At 36.1% G+C, this 19917-nt stretch overlaps 1 protein-coding gene across 3 annotated transcripts in view; it reads left to right on the top strand.

The window, feature by feature from the left end:
* FNIP1 (folliculin interacting protein 1) overlaps positions 1 to 19917 on the top strand; it is a 143887-nt gene that overhangs the window by 86874 nt on the left and 37096 nt on the right. For 2 of the 3 annotated variants that reach the window (XM_029941864.1, XM_029941863.1), the window contains exons 6-9: positions 2727 to 2818; positions 9996 to 10067; positions 14530 to 14665; positions 16444 to 16645. In XM_029941864.1, coding sequence (XP_029797724.1) covers positions 2727 to 2818; positions 9996 to 10067; positions 14530 to 14665; positions 16444 to 16645 — 502 coding nt within the window. The remainder of the gene's footprint in view (positions 1 to 2726; positions 2819 to 9995; positions 10068 to 14529; positions 14666 to 16443; positions 16646 to 19917) is intronic. The other variant, XM_029941866.1, reaches the window with a different exon arrangement.

The following is a 19917-nucleotide window of genomic DNA, read 5'->3' as shown; positions in this document are numbered from 1 at the left end:
GATCCCCTGCAGAATTAACTCTGCAATCAGGAGTGGCCTAGGTAAGCCATGGTGGGGCACAAGGATACTACAAGTTGTTAATGCCAAGATTAGAATAGTGAAGCTGATATGTTATTTGCAAATATCTTCTCCCATTCTGTTGGTTGCCTTTTAGTTTTGTTGCTTGTTTCCTTCACTGTGCAGAAGCTTTATATCTCAATGAGGTCCCAGTAGTTCATTTTGCTTTTATTTGCTTTGCCTCCTGGGACATTTCAAGTAAGAAGTTGCTGCAGCTGAGGTCAAAAAGAGGTTGTTCCCTTTTTTTTTCCTCCTGTGGGATTTAGATGGTTTCCTGTCTCACATTTAGGACTTTAATCTAATTTGAATTTATTTTTGTGTGTGGTGTAAGAAAGTGGTCCAGTTTCATTCTTCTGTGTGTCACTGTCCAGTTTTACCAACACTGTTTGCTGAGGAGACTGTCTTTTTTCCATTGGATATTCTTTCCTGCTTTGTTGAAGATTAGTTGGCAGTTCATTTGTTGGGTCCATTTCTGGCTTCTCTTTTCTCTACCATTCACATGAAAAGATGCTCAACATCACTCATCATCAGGGAAATAGAAATTAAAACCATAATGAGATACTACCTCACACCAGTCAAATGGCTAAAATTAATTCAGGAAACAACAAATGTTGGCAAGGATGCAGAGAAAGGGGAACCGTTTTGCACTGTTGGTGGGAATGCAAACTGGTGCAGCCAATGTGGAAAATGGTATGGAGGTTCCTCAAAAAATTAAAAATAGTACTACCCTACAGCTCAGCAGTTGTACTTCTAGGAATCTATCCAAAGGATACAAAAATGCTTATTCAAAGGGACATACGCACCCCGATGTTTATAGCCACTATAAATAGTAGCCAAATTACAGAAAGAGCCCAAATGTCCATCAGCTGACAAATAAGATAAGGAAGATGTGTGTGTATATGTGTACACACACACACACACACACACACACACATACACACACACACACGAATATTACTGAGCGATGAAAAAGAATGGGATTTTGCCGTTTGCAACAATCTGAATGGAACCAGAGGGCATTATCCTAAGTGAAATAAGAGAAAGACAGATATTGTAGGATTTCATTTATATGTGAAATTTGAGAAACATGACAGATGAACATAGGGGAAGGGAAAGAGAAATAAGATAAAAACAGAGGGAAGCAAGCCATAAGAGATTCTTTACTACAGAGAATGAACTGAGGGTTGCTAGAGTGGAGATGGGTGGATGGGGGTATGGGCTAAAAGGGTGGTGGGCATTAAGGAGGGCACTTTTTGAAAAGAGCACTAGGTGTTATATGTAATAGATGAATCACCAGGTTTTTGTACTCCTGAAGCCAAGACTACATTGTATGTTAACTAACTTGAATTTTAAAAAATGGAATAGTAAAGCTGAAACAAAGGCAGACATGATACCAGATTCGTGGGCTACATGCCAGGACCTAGTAAATGAAGAACTGGGGGTAGGATGAGATGTTAGTGGACCGCAGTGATGGATTCTCCAGGGACCAGACCAGAACTCTGGCTAGCCAGGGTCTGAGGGATGCCCAAGTCAAAATCAACAGGGGGTAATAAGGAGGTTACTCGAAACTAGAAAAATTCTCAAAAGATTCCATTAATCACCACTTTTCAGGTGTTTTATTAGCTAAAGTTCTAATGCTTGTAGCTCTTTATTAGCTTTTCTCTCAGGAAGGAAGGAAAAGATGAGATGTTTTTCACTGTATTTTGGATGCTTAAAAAATGCTGATGCTAAAAGTGCTAATTTTTAAGAATTTAACCCTAGGGGCGCCTGGGTGGCTCAGTTGGTTAGGCCTCCGACTTTGGCTCAGGTCAGATCTCACGGTTCATGGGTTAGAGCCCTGTGTCAGGCTCTGTGCTGACAGCTAGCTCAGAGCCTGGGGCCTGCTTCCAGTTCTGTGTCTCCTTCTCTCTCTGCCCCTCCCCCTCTCGTGCTCTGTCTCTGTCTGTATCAAAAATAAATAAAACACTAAAAAAAACAAAAAAAATAAAAGAATTTAACCCAAAAGTAGCAATTATAGATCCTACATTGGAATCATACTGATTTTAGCTGTAATCTTCTCAGTTTTTTCATGCTTTCTAATTTTTTATTGATGGTTCTTAAAATCCTTAGGATGAATACCTTATACTAAAAGCATAAAGTAATTTTATTTTTATTATTCTGAATAATTTATGAACAGGAGTAATATAGTTCATTTTAATGTGTGAACTAAAGATATTTTTTGGTTATTTGGTTGATTCTTTTTTTTTTCCTGTCAGATGTTTAAAAAATAATTTCAGGTCCAAGATACGAGGGGAAACCTTACAATTTAAATTAGGATTGGTTACCTTTTTCTGTAAAGATCTTGATAGTAAATAATTTTTAGCTTTGTAAGCCAGACAGCATGTCTGGTGTCTCAGCTCTATCACTGTTACATTAAAATAGCCATATCCAGTACATATATGAATGGGCATGATGGTGTTCCAGTAAAACTTTATTTACAAAAACAGGCAGCAGGCTAATGTGTACTTTGCCAACCCCTGATTTAAATGGTTAGGTACGTTATAGTCCTATTATGAATCCTTAAAACTTAAAAAAAAGTTTGACACTTTGAATTTCATTGAAATATACAAAGAATTGCCATAAAGAGCATAAACTGAGTTTGCAATTTATTGTTTTTCTTACCCCCTTAGGCTGCAAGACAGTCTTGAATTCATCAATCAGGACAACAGTACATTAAAGGCTGATAGTAACACAGTTATTAATGGACTACTTGGAAATATAGGTAAATGGTTCATTTGGCTTTATAAGTTTTAAATAAGGTTAACAGTATAACAGAGATTTGCAGGTACTTGTTAATAATGTTGATCTTTTATAAGACCATAGAGTTGGAAATACTAGAAGTGGAAAAGGCATTTAAATTGCAAGTATGTATAACCTTTGTATTATTTGAAAACATAACTTTCATATATTTGAACATAATGTTTTGTATATGAAAGAACAAAACTTAAAGATATGTCTGATTATCTGATTTACTTTTAGTTTTTAACTTTGATGCATCTTTGAAAGGCACTGTTTTGATATAAAAAGTCTTTAACGGCTTTCTTGAATATTTCAGCTAAGTAAGACTGGTATTACACTTTGTGCCTTCTCTCTTCCCTAACCATAGAAGTAATTTTAAAATGGTGCTCATTTTTGTGACCTGAATTCAAACAGATGAGCAGATATTCGAATGTGACGTACCTTAAAAGATTTATTAAAGTAACAGCTTATTTAGTAATTCAGATAGTTGCTTGTTCTTGTTATTTAAGTTTAAAGTGACAAAATGCCCCTGAAGTTTCTGGCCATTTGTTTTACCCTCAAAAGCTCAACTGAGTTGCTCCTGACCATATTTCTGGTGCATAAAAAATTGTAGTATTGTCCCAGAATGTGGACGGTGATTAGACTAAGAGAGAGATTTCTCTCACTCATTCTCTGTTTAGTCAGAATTTTTATTTGGAATTAATTTTAATAAATATTAGCTATATATATAAGTAGAAAAGTTTTTCTTTCAACTTGAACCATATTATATTCTATTATTTTTCATAATTCCTGTTTATTCAAATGAGCAACCATTTATTCAGCACATAGTATGGGCTAGTTACAGTGTCAGGCATGTACTTTATATAGTTTGCACATTATTTAGGAAAATAGAGGAGTTATGCTTTGTTTTTTCTAAACTCACTTGATTAATAATTTCATTGGTTTTAATGAAGTAAAAATATGACAAGGAAATAAATGAATCTTTTTTTCATAATTTGACACTTTCCAAAGCTTAAGAGATTAATTAAAAGCAATTTATTGTAATAAATACAAATTTCTTATCACTTGTGGTGGTAAATTACCTTATAGATGCTAGATATACTCATCTTCTCTGTTTTAATACAGGATAGGAAATTGATCCATTTCACAAACTGTAGACTTATTATTAAATAATGAGTGGCTTTAACCTGCACATTATGATTGTGAATTAAGGATATTTAAATACCATCTCTTATTTTCTTTCCATTTTTAACTAATCAACAAATACTTACCAAGCACCTATTATGTGCTAAGCACTCTGCTAGGCTGTGAGGATACAGTGGTAAACCAGATATAATTCCTGCCTCAACAGATTTATAGTTAGTGGGAAACACATAAGTAATATAACAGTTACAGTATACTACAGTTAATTCTTGGACATGTTAAAGAGCTTGTGTTATAAAAATGAGGAAGAGTACCTAATTCAGTCCTAGAGAGTCCCAGAAGACTTCCTTGAAGAAGAGAGGCCTAACATTGAAGGATTAGCTCTATGTTTGGATAGAAATGTTCTGGGGAAAAGCATAATAAATAGTATATGCACAGACCGAGGAGCAAGAAATGATCGCTCAGGAATGAGTGTGAATAAATCAGTGTCGATGGAGCCAAGATTAGGAGTAAAGGAAGTTAAAAGAAATCAAGAAGTGAGTAGGCAGTAGATCACAGAAGACACTGTGGGCCTTACTGAGGAGTTTGGATTTAGGCTTTAAGCAGTTGGGGACCAGTGCAGGTATGTTAGTTTGGGTGTTTCACCTGTTTTTTAACAGGTGCCAAGACATGATTAAATATGCAAGGGTATTATTAGGGGAAATGACTATATGAGAGAAAATGAGGAGGGAGCTGGAAAAGGTTGAGAGAACCCTCAGACTGTGATACAAGTGTTGATGCCAAATGAATGAGAGAATAGAAGATTGAATGGTAGTGTCCTATCCTACCATGCAATCCAAGGAAGGTTTGATAAGGTCATTGACAAGTCTTTGAGTCAAAGTTTGTTGTCAAAAATGACCCACATATTGCCAAAATGTGTCTGCCTTACTATTCCTCCTGTGTTCTGTCACTGACTAATAGCAGCCTATGGGATATGTGGCCTCACTCAAACACCACAATAGATTTAAGAACACGGTAGCTTGGAGTACTTAGTAAATTATAGTCCTTATAGCTGGAAGTCTTTGCAGTGCATTCTCAAGGCCACCACAGAGGAGTTGTCAGGATATAGACATATACTTGCATTAGATTTATATCTAATATAAGAGTATTGATTGCAGTGGGAAAGGATTCAGGGTGAACCAATGGAATTAAAGAAAAGATCTATCCTAGAAGGCTGCTTATGACAATCCAAATGCCAGAAAAAGGAGACCTAGAGTAAGATTGTGTCATTTAGGATAGAGAGTTGTGGAGGGGTTCATTATGGGAAATAGAGTGGACAGGACTTGACTTGGTAATTAGATGGAATGCGGGGTGGAAAGGAGGAATCAAGGGTGACCCTTTGCTATTTGGTTTTATAGATGCTTGGATGTTAGTGCCATGTATATAGGGAGAAACAGAAGAAATTAGGAATTGGTGATTTTAGGTTTAGGTATGTTGGAATGGAGATTTTGGTTGAGTGTTCAAGTGAAGTTGTCCATTATACTTAGTTAGTAGATGTAGTGGTAGATGCTGTAGCATAAAAATCCATGAACGTATAATAATTTTAAAGCAATGGAGGGTTTTTTCAGCCATGTGGAGTTCAAAAGAGTGTTCATCATTCATCAACAGTTTTTCTCCAAGCAGTATTTTAAGTTCCTTCATTCTTAGAGTTCTACTTTCTTCATTATGTGGTTTCCAAGGTTGTGCTCAGCTGCCCTAAGCCAGTGGAAAGGGATTGAGAATGGAAAAGGCACTCCATTTCATAACCAACCTCAGCCTGAACGTGACATACGTGACATACATCGGTTTTGTTGACATTCCATTAGTGGTAACTAATCATATGGCTCCACCTACATATAAGGAGATTTGAGAAATATGATCCCTAGCTGGGTAGGGGCTTCCCAGAAACTACTTGATACAATAGAAGGGAGAACACAGCTCTTTGTTAGACAGTTAGCTGTATCTGTCATGGCTTTATGAATCATTAGCATGTAAATGAGAAGTAAAAGCATACAAATGAATGAAATGACTTAGGAAATGTTAAAGGATGAGAAGATTGTTGACGATGAAACCCTGGGAAATGCTGGGTTAAAGGAGTAGGTGAAGAGAAGCACATAAAGAAGATTAAGAAAAAAACTTAGTGTATTATTATTGGGGATTGTGAGGGGAAAGTTCAAAGTGTAATTTAGTATCAAATATGCTATAAGGTAATATAAGGTGGTTATGCCCAGATTTTAATATCGCCCCCAAAACCAGAAACTGCTGGGGAGACCGAGTCACGCGTGCAAAAGCAAAGGGCGGTTTTATTACGGACTTAGGCTGGCTGAGCCTAAGCTCGGGCTCACAGACTTTACCAAGGCAGCTGATCTATGCTGAGAGGCCTGAACAAAGGGAGGGGGGAGGGGTAGGGCTTTTTATGAGTTTGGGAAGGGGGAGTTACAGGAAATTGTGACATAGGTACAGTGCTCCAATCATTATTATACAATATTATTGACAGCAGGTTTAACCATTCACATTGCCTAGAGTATTTGTTACTTTTGGCGGCGGGACCCAATCACAACATTTAGAGTATTGACCAATCACAGAGTGGGCCCAGGACCCTCACATAGGGCGTGACTAGTCTTAGCCTCCATCTTTAGGCCTGCCCTTAGAAATGTTAAAGGTGTTAGCTGGCCTTTCCTGATTGGGCGTTACAAGGGTGGTCCCTCTTGCCTTGGGTAGTGTGTGCCGTTCTATTGTCTCATGGAGTCAGTTTCAGACCTGCATCCTTACAAGGTAGTATGGACTGCTTCAATCAATAGGATGGCTTTTTGTGGCCTATGTGAGCAGTTTCAATGGGGAGAATAGAAGCCAGAGTTGAAGAGAGACCAAGAGGTTAGACTTTCATCCAAGATTTAAGCAGTGATTCTTTTTGGTCTCAGGACCCCTTTCTACACTTAGAAATTATTGAGGACCACAGAGAGTTTTTGTTTATGTGGATTACATTTGTTGATGAATACTGTATTAAAAATTAAAACAAGATTTTGAAACACTTGCTATTTTATTAAAAAACACTAATAACCTTTTTCATGTTAATATAAATAACATATATTGTGAAATGATTATTTTTCCAAGAAAAATTAATGAATAAGAGTGCTATTGTTTTATATTTTTGCAAATCTCTTTAATTTCTGGCTTAATACAATGTAGCCTGTATTCTCCTATCTGCTTCAGCATTCATTCTCTTGTAATTTGTTGTCTTGGTTGTAGTGTTTTAAGAAAATCTAGTTTTACACAGACTCCCTGAAAGGGTTGTGGGGACCCCAAGGAGTCTTTAGACCACATTTTAAGACTGATTGAGCTGTTATATAGGATTAGATATATGGAGAGAATAATTTTGTCTGTGTTTAAATAATGTTGATGAAATAGATTATAAGGAGGGTAAGGTTAGAGATATAAGTGGTACTTGATAAAGTAAGATTTTTGAAGGTTCTAGCTAACATAGAAGAATTAGCTTTGGAAGGGAGGGAGGAGCTTCCCAGGATTTTTCCCTGAACAGATTCCTAGCACACAGTAAGACTTGAATAATGTTACCTGTTGTTACTGCTCGGCATCAAGGAGCAGGTGGCCAGCATTTGATTAAGTTTGGAGATAGGTGGTAGGATAGGGAGAGTTCCTGTCTGGTGAATTCTGTTTGTGTGCACACATACGCATCTGCATCTGCATCTGCATACTTGTGGGAGACAAAGTCGTATCCTGAAAGTAAGGAAGGGGTGCTAGGTAGAGAAGGAGTTTAAAGATGTTAGATAAGTTTCGAAGTGACTAGAGAAGGATTGCCTTCACATGCACCTTAATTTTAGCATTTTTTGTTATAGAAAAATATCTATTAGCAATTTGAAAAATACATCTGTCTCTTGTTAGAACAGAAAGCCCCCTGTTCTTTCCTAGTTAAACCCCCTAGGTGGCTCTTTATGCCATCTTGATTAGGTATAGCGTAAGATGCTTGGTTAAGCGTCCTGACTCAACTGCCTGCTTCCCCAATTTAATATTGCTCCTTTGGGGTCTTTAGACCCTGTTATCTTCATTTGGTCCACTTTGTGGCAGCCATGATTTCTGGACAGCTGGGAGTCTGGCCCTAATGGGTGCATTGACATTCCTCCTTTCATTGTGGCTGACCCTTGGTTTAGGAACTTTGGTTTCTTCCAAAGTTAGTTACTTTGTAACTTTTCTAGGTTAAAGAAAAACTAGTTTCATACCTGTTTGTCAATAGATCTCTTTTCTGCTCTGTGTCATATGTTGTGTTCCCTTTTCTCAACCAAACACTTAGGTGGTTTTCTCCTTATGACAGTGGGAGGAGAATGCTGTAATCTCTAAGTGGACTTCTATAAAAGATAAATTTATTTAGCACATGTCACATTATATAGATAACATTACTGTGCTGTTTTGAATCTTTTAAAATGTTGTTTTAAGTTAGAAAAGATTGAACATTTAAAAACCTTTTACCTAATGTAGTGGAAGGTTATTCTTATTATATATACACAGATTTATAAGTAAACAGACATGAAATTGTTATGTTTGACATCAGCTATGACCAGAGAAAAACCATTCAGTTTCAAAGAAGGGAAGTTTGTTTGAATTATTCTTACTTAGTTTAAAGGTTTCCATCTGTATCTGTTGCTGTGCATTTGTGCTGCCTAAGCTCACCCGTTATTCCTGACGCTTTATGGCTTCTCTAACAGCCTTCTTTCATATGTATTTTACATTTTGCCATGTAGGTCTTTCACAGTTCTGCAGCCCCAGGCGGGCGTTCTCTGAACAGGGTCCGCTCCGCCTGATCAGGAGCGCCTCTTTCTTTGCAGGTTTGCGATGTGCTGTGTGGGTAGACTAGTTGGTGTGCCCCAGTGGCTAGATCTGTAGTTAAGCTGTGGAAACAAGAGAGTAGACAGATAGTGCACTTGCGGAGGGTGTGGTTAAGAAAACATTGTTTAGCAAGTGTTAAGAACTTAATTGCTTTCTACTGAATATGTTCTTAACGTTTCCAGAAACTTTCAGTTATCAATGGAATTGACACTTTCATGAAACTTTTGTTTGTTATTTCTTATCTTGTTATGTAATAATGATTTTAACTTTAGAATCCTAAACCAAATTTTAGTATGAACATTATTTCTTATAACAGCTAGAATTTCTAATTTGACACTCTCTTGTTTCCATGGTTGAGTAGCTTTTGTACTCATAGTTCACCAATTGCAGAAAATATCCTATCTTATTATTTTAAAATTTCTGATCTACATTATTCCATACGAATGATTTTTCTTGGAGCTAAGATTTAGATGAACAAGCACCATTATATTGATCTGTAAAAGGCATATGTGAGTTCATTTGTTTATATCTTTACACTGGTGATTGTAGAGTGTGTTCATGCCTCTGTATCCAGGGAATTGTATTATATTAATTAATATAAATATATATTTATATTCCTTATAAATATGAGACAGAGACTATACAAATTTATTACAGAAAATTTGTAAAATAGGCAAAATAGGCTATATATTAGCCATTGTGTCCGCTAGAATTAACCTTTACAAAAAATAAAATTGGGATCATACTATTCAAATTGTTTTCTTAAAATTTTTATTATGAAGAATTTTTAAACGTACATAAATATAGGCAGAATAGTAAAGCAAACTATTGTATACCCATCACTTACTACCAGGACCATCATTCTTGTTTAATAGCATGTTTAATTGTCATTTAATAAGGTATTGTAAATATCTTACTTTTAGTCCTCCTTTCTTCTTTAGATATTAGATCATATTTTCATATTACATGTCAAATCTTCACATAGATCTCAAAGCTTGTTCAACTGAGTAATAGCTCTTGGTGTTGGGTTTGTGCCATGCTATTGAAAAATATAAAGGAATGCAATGAGATGAGCATGATGTCATTTGCTATATAAAAGGAACAGCATCACCCTGAATAGTGTTATGTGTTATAACTGACAGTTTTGTCTTAATTCACAGTTCACAGCAATCCAATGGACATGCCTGGAAGAGAGCTGAATGAAGACAGAGACAGTGGCATAGCACGCTCTGGTAATGCCACATTTATGCCACATTTAGTTAGCATGATCACCCTTCTTTTCTAATTGAGGTTTTTATTTTTGTTCTTAGGAACTAATCTAGAGTATATTTCTTTTAATATTCATTGCTTTTTGAAATGTAGAGATTTCTTGTTCTTCATTTTTTTTTCTTTTATATTTTATTGTCAAGTTGGTTTCCATATAATATCCAGTGCTCATCCCAACAAATGCCCTCCTCCATGCCCATCAACCCCCCTTCCCCTCTCTCCCACCCCCATCAGTTTGTTCTCAGTTTTCAAGAGTCTCTCATGATTTGCCTCCTTCCCTCTCCCCAACTGCTCCCCGCCACCCCCTGTGGTCCTCTGTTAAGTTTCTCCTGTTCCACTTTTGAGTGAAAATATATGGTATCTGTCCTCTGCCTGACTTATTTTGCTTAGCATAGAACCCTCGAGTTCCATCCACATTACTAGGAATGGCCAGATTTCATTCTTTCTCATTGCCATGTAGTATTCCATTGTATAGGTAAACCACATCTTCTTGATCCATTCATCAGTTGATGGACATTTAGGCTTTTTCCATGTTTTGGCTATTGTCAAAAGTGCTGCTCTGAACATTGGGGTCCATGTGCCCCTGTGCATCAGCACTTCTGTATCCCTTGGGTAAATCCCTAGCAGTGCTGTTGCTGGGTCATAAGGGAGTTCTATGGATAGTTTTTTGAGGAACCTCCACACTGTTTTCCAGAGTGGCTGCACCAGTGTAGGAGGGTGCCCGTTTCTCCAGATCCTCACCAGCATCTATATAGTCTCCTGATTTGTTCATTTTAGCCACTGTAGTCTAGAGATTTCTCTGGCAGGAATTTAGTTCTTATTTTATCTAGGATTTCAGAGGTGATAAATTAATTTCCACACTTCATTTTTTTTAACTTAAATTAAAGGCCCTGGCTGGACTGATCTGTAAGACTTTTCCAAGCCATTAAATGCACTTACTCCTTTTAAATTTATTATGCATTTTCTTCTTTTTCCAAAGTAGAGTTATTTTTAATACCAGAATTTATTAATACATAGCTCTTCCAAATTTAGGTTAACATTTGATTTTTCACTGGAACCGCACCCAAGTTAGTTATAGATACCCAATCTAGACTACAAAGTTTTACAATACTTATAATGATAAAAATGTGGTTTATTCAAGAAAGTAGTTTAGAAGTAATGCATAGTTCTTGATCATTGAATTTGTTAGAATTGAAACGAACCACATAATGACAGTCTTAGTTTTTGCTCCTGATGGCCAAAATAATGTATCATCTGACATGTACCTTTTTATAGATGATAATAATACTTGCCAGTTTTTGATTAGCTCACACAACTTTAGTGTGTGGTTGTAATCATGGAGATAGGAATATAAAATGTTGCCAAACAAGTTCAAGCTCTTAATGTCTTTTCCTCTCTGTAATCAGTATAGAGAAGGGGAGGATTCATAGCCTAAGGAAAAATGAAGGGTTGTAGCTTTTGACACCCTGCTCAAGAAACACTTTTTTGAAAAGAGGTTTGGAAAGACAATAAACCTTACAATTAGGGTATTGCAGCAATTATAATCATGATGGAGTCTGTTGGAATGTGTCTGTCACCCTTAGAATGCTCTAGAGAGTAATCTATAGGATTTATGCTTTGGAGCTTAGTAGGTATAGTCCTGTTATTAAAAGTGGCCAAGCTGGACATCTCGGTGGCTCAGTTTGTTAAGCTTCTGAGTCTTGATTTCAGCTAAGGTCAGGATCTCACAGTTTGTGGGTTTGAGCCCAGTTTCTGGCTTTGTGCTGACAGTGTGGAGCCTGCTTGGGATTCTCTCTCCCTCTCTCTCTGTCCCTACCCTGCTTGTGTGTACTTGCGCGTGCCATGCGCTCGCTCGCTCTCTAAAAAAAAAAAAAAAAAAAAAACGTTGCCAAGCATTCAGAAGCTTGATTACCTGTACACAGGCAATTCATGAGTACTGTTGACCCTTCAGTAATGCAAAGGTCAGGGGTGCTAACTCTTTTCTATGCCCACACACAGTAAGAAAATATGTGTGTGAGTTTTTACTCCCTAAAAACTCGAATAATAGCCTTACCAATTAACATAGTAAGTTAACATGTTTTACATATTATATGTATTATATACTGTATTTTTATAATAAATCTAGAGGAAATAAAATGTTACTAAGAAAATCATAAAGAAGAGAAAATACACTTGCAGTACTATACTCTATTTATTGATTAAAAAAACAACGTGTAAGTGGACCTGCACAGTTCAAACCCATGTTGTTCAAGGATCAGTGTTATTTTTATTTTTATTGAAGTATAGTTTAAGTATAGTTGTAATACACAATGTTACATACATTTCAGGTGTATGACATAGCGATTTGACAACTCTATACATTATGCTATGCTTACCACAAGTGTAGCTACCATCTTTTACCATGATACAGTATTATAGTACCGTTGACTTTATTCCCTATGCTGTCTGTTTTATTCCTGTGACTTATTTGTTCCATAACTAGAAGCTTGTATCTTCTACTCCCCTTTACCCAATTTGCCCTTCCCATCCAACTACTTCCCCTCTGGCAATCATCAGTTTATTCTCTGTGTTAATGGGTTCTCTTTCTGCTTTTTGTTTTGTTTTTTTAGATTCCACATGTAAGTGAAATCATATGGTATTTATCTTTTCTCTGTCTGACTTATTTCACTTAGCGTAATACTTTCTAGGTCCATCCATGTTGTTGCAGATGACAAGGTCTTATTCTTTTTCATGATTGAGCAATATTGTGTGCATCTTATTTGTTCATTCATCTGTTGATAGACACTTGAGTTGCTTCTATATCTTGGCTATTGTAAATAATGCTACACTAAACTTAGGAATGCATATTTTTAAATTAGTGTTTCTGTTTTCTTAGAGTAAATAACCCAGTAGTGGAATTAAAAAATTTTTAAAGTTTTTATTTATTTTTGAGAGAGAGAGAGAGACAGAGAGAGAGACAGCATGAACAGGGGAGGGTTAGAGAGAGAGGGAGACACAGAATCTGAAGTCAGTCTCCAGGCTCTGAGCTAGCTGTCACACACAGTCCGACATGGGGCTCGAAGCCACAAACTGCGAGATCATGACCTGAGCCAAAACTGGACACTCAACCCACTGAGCTACCCAGGCGCCCTCTTGTCTTTTTGTTTATAGCCATGAAGGTGTAAGATGATGTGCTTTTAAAAGGCATCATTAAATGACATTCAAACACTTATTTTCAAAGGGATATGTGCATGTTTATGCAGTTAACAATGCATGTTTATAGCAGCATTATCTACAATAGTCAAATAATGGAAACAGCCTAAGTATACATTGACTGACGAATGGATAAAGAAGTTGTGGGGGGGAGTGTGTATGTGTGTGTGTGTGTATAGACACACACAATCAGATATTATTCAGCCATAAAAAGAATGAAATCTTGCCATTTGCAAGGACATGGATGGAGCTAGAGAGTATGCTATGTGGAATAAGTCAGAGAAAGACAAGTATCATTTGATTTCATTCACACAGGGAATTTAAGAAACAAAACAAATGAGCAGGAGAGGGAAAAAGGGAGAGGGAAAAAGGGGGAAAACCAAGAAACAGACTCTTGACTAAAGAGAACAAACTGATGCTTACCAGAGGGTAGTGGGTAGGGGGATGGGTTAAATAGGTGATGTGGGAGATTAAGGAATGCCCTTGTGATGAGCAAGAGGTGTTTATTTTTTAACTTTAAAAAAAATGTTTATTTTTGAGAGAGAGAGAAAGAGAGAGCGTGAGCAGGGGAGGGGCAGAGAGAGAGGGAAACACAGAATCTGAAGCAGGCTCCAGGCTCTGAGCTGTCAGCACAAAGCCCAACATGGGGCTCGAACTTGCGAACTGCAAGATCATGACCTGAGCCGAAGTCGGACGCTTAAACGATTGAGCCACCCAGGCGCTCCCAAGAGGTGTTATATAGAAGTATTCTATCTCTATATTTGTGTACCTGAAACTAATATTACACACCATGTTAACTAGCTAGAATTTAAATACAGACTTTAAAAAAGGAAATTAAAAAAATTAAGAAAAATCAAATCACATCTTATTTCTTTTAATTTAAGAACTAAGTGTTTGGCTATGCTTGGGGACAGTCTTATAGCCAAAGAGATAATGCTTTGTTTCAAATTAGCCCTTTCTTTTGAAGTGGTTGGTTGGAGTGAGGGTAAGAATATAAAAAGGGGAATGTCTTAAGAGTCTTGCCAACACACTGTTGGTATATAATTTTTCTGTTCTGAGACTTTGCTCCAACAATGACATTTTTTTAATGGAAATTTTTAAGAAGGTCATGAAACAAAATGGAAAACTTAAGGTACTACTGTTAAATTTGTTAACAAGAAATTTACCTTTATGCTTAGTTATTATTGAGATATTTTTAAATGCTTATATTATACTTGTTTTTATTTTGACTGACAGCATCTCTCAGCAGCTTGCTTATTACACCGTTTCCCTCTCCCAACTCCTCGCTTACCCGAAGTTGTGCCAGCAGTTATCAGCGACGTTGGCGACGCAGCCAAACGACAAGTTTGGAGAATGGGGTATTTCCTAGATGGTAAGTTAGAATCTTCACTTTACAATAAAATTGAATAGCTCCTTAAACAAAATTCTCAATGGTTTTTTTTTTTTAGAGCCTGGGCTTGTATTTTGTGTATTTTAAGTCTTGAAACTTATTAAATGTATTATATATTAAAATTTTGGTAAGTTTTATCCAGTATTAGGTGTACAGCCCAGTGTACCTTACCATTGTTTTGCAACCATCATCACTCTTCATGTCTGGAAGTTTTTTTTTATCTCCCCAAACTGTACTCATTATACAGTTAACTCTGTGTTCCTTCCTCCCCTTGGCTCCAGGCATCCTACATTGAATTATTTTTTTATCTTTCTGAATTTGTCTAGATATCTCATATAAGTGGAATCATACAATATTTGTCTTATGTGTGGCTTATTTCATTTAGCACATCTTTACAGTTGATCTTTGTTGTAGAATATATCAGGATTTTATTTCTTTTTATGGCTGAATGATATTCCATTGTGTATATATATGTATATATATATCTAACATTTTTTTATTCACATATCAGTTGATGGACATTTGGGTAGCTTCCACTTTTAGGCTTTTGCAAATAATGCTGATATGAACATATGTGTATAAATACCTGTTTGAGTCCTTGCTTTCAGTTTTGGGGGTATATACCCAAAAGTGGAATTTCTGGGTTATGTGGTAATTCTTTGGATAAGTTTTTAAGGAAATGCCATACTGTTTTCCCTGGCTGCCATTTTACATTCTTACCAATAGTTACTTTCTGGTTTTTTGTGGGTTTTTTTTTTTTTTTTTTATCATAGCCATCCTACTGGGTGTAAGTGGTATCTTATTGTGGTTTTGACACATTCCCTAATATTCACTGAGTATATTTTTATGTGCTTATTGGCAATGTGTCTGTCTTTTGGAGAAACATCTATATAAGTATTTTGCCCATTTTTTAATTAGGATCATTGTTCTTTTTGTTGAGGTATAGGAGTTCTTTATATTCTAGATATTATTCCCTTATCAGATATATGCTTGACAATATTTTCTCCCATTCCATGGGTGGCCTTTTCATTCTGTTGACTGTGCCCTTGGATACACAGTAGTTTTTAATTTTATGTATTCCAGTTTATCTTTTTTCTTTTGTTGTCTGTCCTTTTGGTGTCATATCCAAGAAATAAATGCCAAATTCAATGTCAAAGCTTTTATCCTGTGTTTTTAAGAAAAGTTTTATGATTGTAACCCTTCTGTTTAGGTGTTCAATGTACTGCATGTTTTGCTATTTCTCTTTTTCATGTTTCTGGTTAGGCAAGTTAATTCATTCTTGAAAGATATTTTCTTTTCTTTTTTTAAGCCTATGTTAAATACAGCTATAGATTAAATAAAGTTTCTTGTTTTCTTTGTTAATTACTCCCTTTAGTCCTTGAGTTTTAAAATTTTACTTTTGGAATCAGAAAGAGACACAAGGAGATCATAGAACAGAGAATTATAACGGACTCATTTGTAACCTTAAAATTAAGACATTTTTAGGTGGATTCTGAATGGGGAGTAACTCCTTTTTTTAGTGACTTCTAGCCGAACAAAAATGTTACCAATCTGACTCTCTGTTAAAATTTTTTATAAAAAATGTGAGCATGAAGGAATAGCCAGTAGATTGTTCAAAGACAGTTGATATGCATTTTTAGATTTAACTTCATAAAACAGCAGAAGACCTTTAGCTTGTGTACATTAAATTAGTAAGCAGCTGAAATTGTGATTTTAATTATTTTCATTTTTTTATATTAAAAAAAACATTTATTTTTAAGGTCTGTAGAAGAAAGCTTTAATCTGTCAGATGAAAGCTGTGGCCCTAACCCAGGAATTGTGAGGAAAAAGAAGATTGCAATTGGGGTAATCTTTTCATTATCCAAAGATGAAGATGAAAATAACAAATTTAATGAATTCTTTTTTTCACATTTTCCTCTCTTTGAAAGCCACATGAACAAACTAAAGAGTGCAATAGAACAGGTAAGCATAATCATGTTGCTGGTTGGTTTATGTCCTTTATTTTCCTCTGAATCTTACTCTCTTGGTTTAGTGTTATGTTTCTTCATCTGGCAGAAAAATTAGCAGCCACGGTGCAAGTACCCTACAAAGGGCTCTGGAGATGCAAAACAGATTTCAACTGTTTTTAAGGAACTTACTGCCTAATAAATGTTATAAAGTCATTCATCCATTCATTTAACAAATGAATGAGGGCCCATATGTGGCAAGGAGTAATCTAGTAACTGCTTACTAGATAATATGGCGAAAAAGCAACACTCTTGACTCCGTGAGATAGCAAATAAGTTGATTTATAAGATTTTTGATGATAATAAATGCTGTGGAGAAAGGAAAACAGGTTTATAAGGAATTCTGGGTGGGGTTATTGCTAATTTTTGTTAGTAGGTCATGAAGGCTCCTGATAAAATGGCATTTGATCCAGAGATGGAGGAAGTGAGGTATAACTATCTGAGGGAAACATTTTCTGGGCAGGAGTAAAGGCTTGTGTCAAGAGTAATCCTGATGCTCGGGCAGAGTAAGAAGGCCAAGGTGTCTGTGTTAGAAGTAAGATCACATTATGTAGGGACTTTTAAGATATTATTGTAAGAGCACTGGCATTTACTCTTAAGCAAGAGTTTCAAGCAGAGGAATGACATTATTTATGAGGATCACTTTTATTGATGGCGGAGAATAGACTTCTAGGTCGAAGGTGGATGTTGTGAGACCCAATTAGGAGTCTGTTGCAGTGATCCACCTGAGAGATGGTAGATACTTAGACCAAGTCAGTGATGGAATTGGTGAGCAGTGGATTGCTTCTGGATAGGTTTCAAAATAGAGCTTAATGAGATTAGCTGATGGACTGACTTAGCTTATGTACGAGAAAGAGAGTAGTGCGATTGGCTTGAGATTTTTCATTTGAGCAATAAGAAGGATGGAGTTGCTAGTACCAAAATGGGAAAGATTAAGATGAAACAGTTTCAGTGGAGGAAAGTCAGGTGATTGTTTGAAATGCCTCCTGGGCATTTTGAAAAAAACTAGAGGTTTTTTTAAAATTAATTTTTTTAACATTTATTTATTTTTGAGAGACAGACAGACAGAGCTATGAGCAGGGGAGGAGCAGAGAGAGAGGGAGACACGGAATCGGAAGGAGGTTCCAGGTTCTGAGCTGCCAGCCCAAAGCCCAACACGGGGGCTCAAACTCACCGCGAGATCCTGACCTGAGCAGAAGTCGGCCGCTTAACTGACTGAGCCACCCAGGTGCCCCTAGAGTTTAGGAGAAAGGTCCAGGCTAGGCTGTCATCAGTGTATGGATGGTATTTAAAGCCATGAAACTGGGGAATAAAAAAAAAGTAAAGGAGGTCTTAGACTTGATTTGTGTAGCATTTCAACATTTAAAATTTGAAGAGTTGAGAAAACCCACAGAAGAAACAGATTGGCCATTCAAGTGATAGGAAGAAACAAGGTAGAGTCCTTTTTTATGGGGGGGCCAAGTGAAGAAAGTGTTTAAGAAGGTAGGAGTGATCATTTGTACCTCATGCTGCTGATGGTGTGTATAATAAATTTGTGTGAAGTAAGAAATTGTGAATACAAGGTAGAATATAAATAACTTAAAAAGAAAGACAAGCAAAGTTGTTTAGGAGTCCGTAGGAAAGGAAATTATTTCCTATTGAGAAGATGTTTCATTTGGACTACATCTTAAAGCATGTTTAGGATTTTTTAAACAAAGTTTTGAAAATAGGATATAGCAGAATAGCAAGAAAAATTGATATACTTGCCACCGAAAAAAAAAAAAACTCCCTAACCTTTTGCTGAAAGTCTTATCTATGTATATTGTACTTTTACTTGATTGGTATTGTTCTGTGTCCCTTTTCTCTTTATTATGTACATATTTTAAAAAAAAAAACCTCATCTTTGTAGTGAGTGGCTCAGGGGTTTGAATGTCTGACTCTTGATTTTGGCTCAGGTCATGATCTCACAGGTTCATGAGATCATGAGTTGGGCTCTGCACTGACAGTGTGGAGCCTGCTTTAGATTCTGTCTCTCCTGCTCTCTGTGCCCTTCCCCTGCTTGCGCATGTGCATGCACGCTCACTCTCTCAAAATAATAAACGTTAAAAAAGTTTTTTAAAAATAAAAACTCATCATTATATCATATCCAATATCATGTCATTGTAAATCATTCTTAAATATATTTTAGTGGATTTCCTTAAGTTAAGTAACAATATTTCTATTAGGTTATTTCTTCTTTTTCACAATATAGCTACACTGTAGTTAACATCTTGGTGAATTTTTAGAAGAGATTCCCAGGAAGTTAAACTAATGAATCAGTGGATATAACTAAATTCTTAATCCCTTTGAGAGTCTGTGGAAGGGAAAAGATACAAAGAGGAGTAGCATGTGGCAGAATTAATAGAAACCACATCTCAAAGAATGTTTGCCAGAAGTTTTGACTTTGTTGTTAAACCTATCTCCAAATTGTGCTTTAGGAAGATTAATTTAGCAGTATGTTTTTTAAAAAGAGAGTAGAGTAAGAGACTGGAGAGGGGAAGACCAGTAAGAATGGTCTAGAAAGCAGAGGATACATTTCAGTAACTTAGTAGTGACTGAGGCTCATCTGCCTCTGGAGAGTACAGTAAGTCTGTCAAAGGACAAAGAGATCATTAGCAGTACGCTTTTACTGAAGAGACAAGTAAAGGCCCTTTTCACTTACTTTTTCAGAAGTTAGTTGGTGGCATTTTCTTCACTTGGCTGCTGTCCCTTTTTTAGTATGTTGTTGCCAAAGTTCATACACATAATATTTAGCTGTAGCTGAACTGACATTTTGAGTTACTGGGAGGATTGTGAAGTTTTATATAAAACTTGATATGTTCAGTCAATATAGAAACTCATTAAGATTACTTTTTAAATGTTTTAATGCTCTGACCATTTTATAACCTAAAAGTATACATTGCAGTACTTATAGTTGTTTGGATATTTGTTCAAGTTTAACATCTTATTTCTTATAGCTTAACGGTAAAGCTTAATGAATGAATACCTTATGTAAGGTTTCTTCTCTGGGCACCTTGAGAATTATTTTGAAGCCTGTGCTACCTTTTGAGATCTGTAATGTAATCTTAATATTTTACTGCTGGTAAAGTTAAGAATAGTGTTCAGTTTTAGGTAAAGATTGTTCACTTTTTTATAAATTGGGAATCTCAGCAGTTTGTAAAAACATAAAGTAAGTTTACTTAGTTTTTGGATATACATACATGAACATGA

This window comes from Suricata suricatta, chromosome 6 (genome assembly GCF_006229205.1).
Source record: "Suricata suricatta isolate VVHF042 chromosome 6, meerkat_22Aug2017_6uvM2_HiC, whole genome shotgun sequence".
In the NCBI taxonomy this organism is placed as follows: domain Eukaryota; kingdom Metazoa; phylum Chordata; class Mammalia; order Carnivora; family Herpestidae; genus Suricata; species Suricata suricatta.
This window is presented reverse-complemented; position numbering and strand designations above follow the sequence as displayed.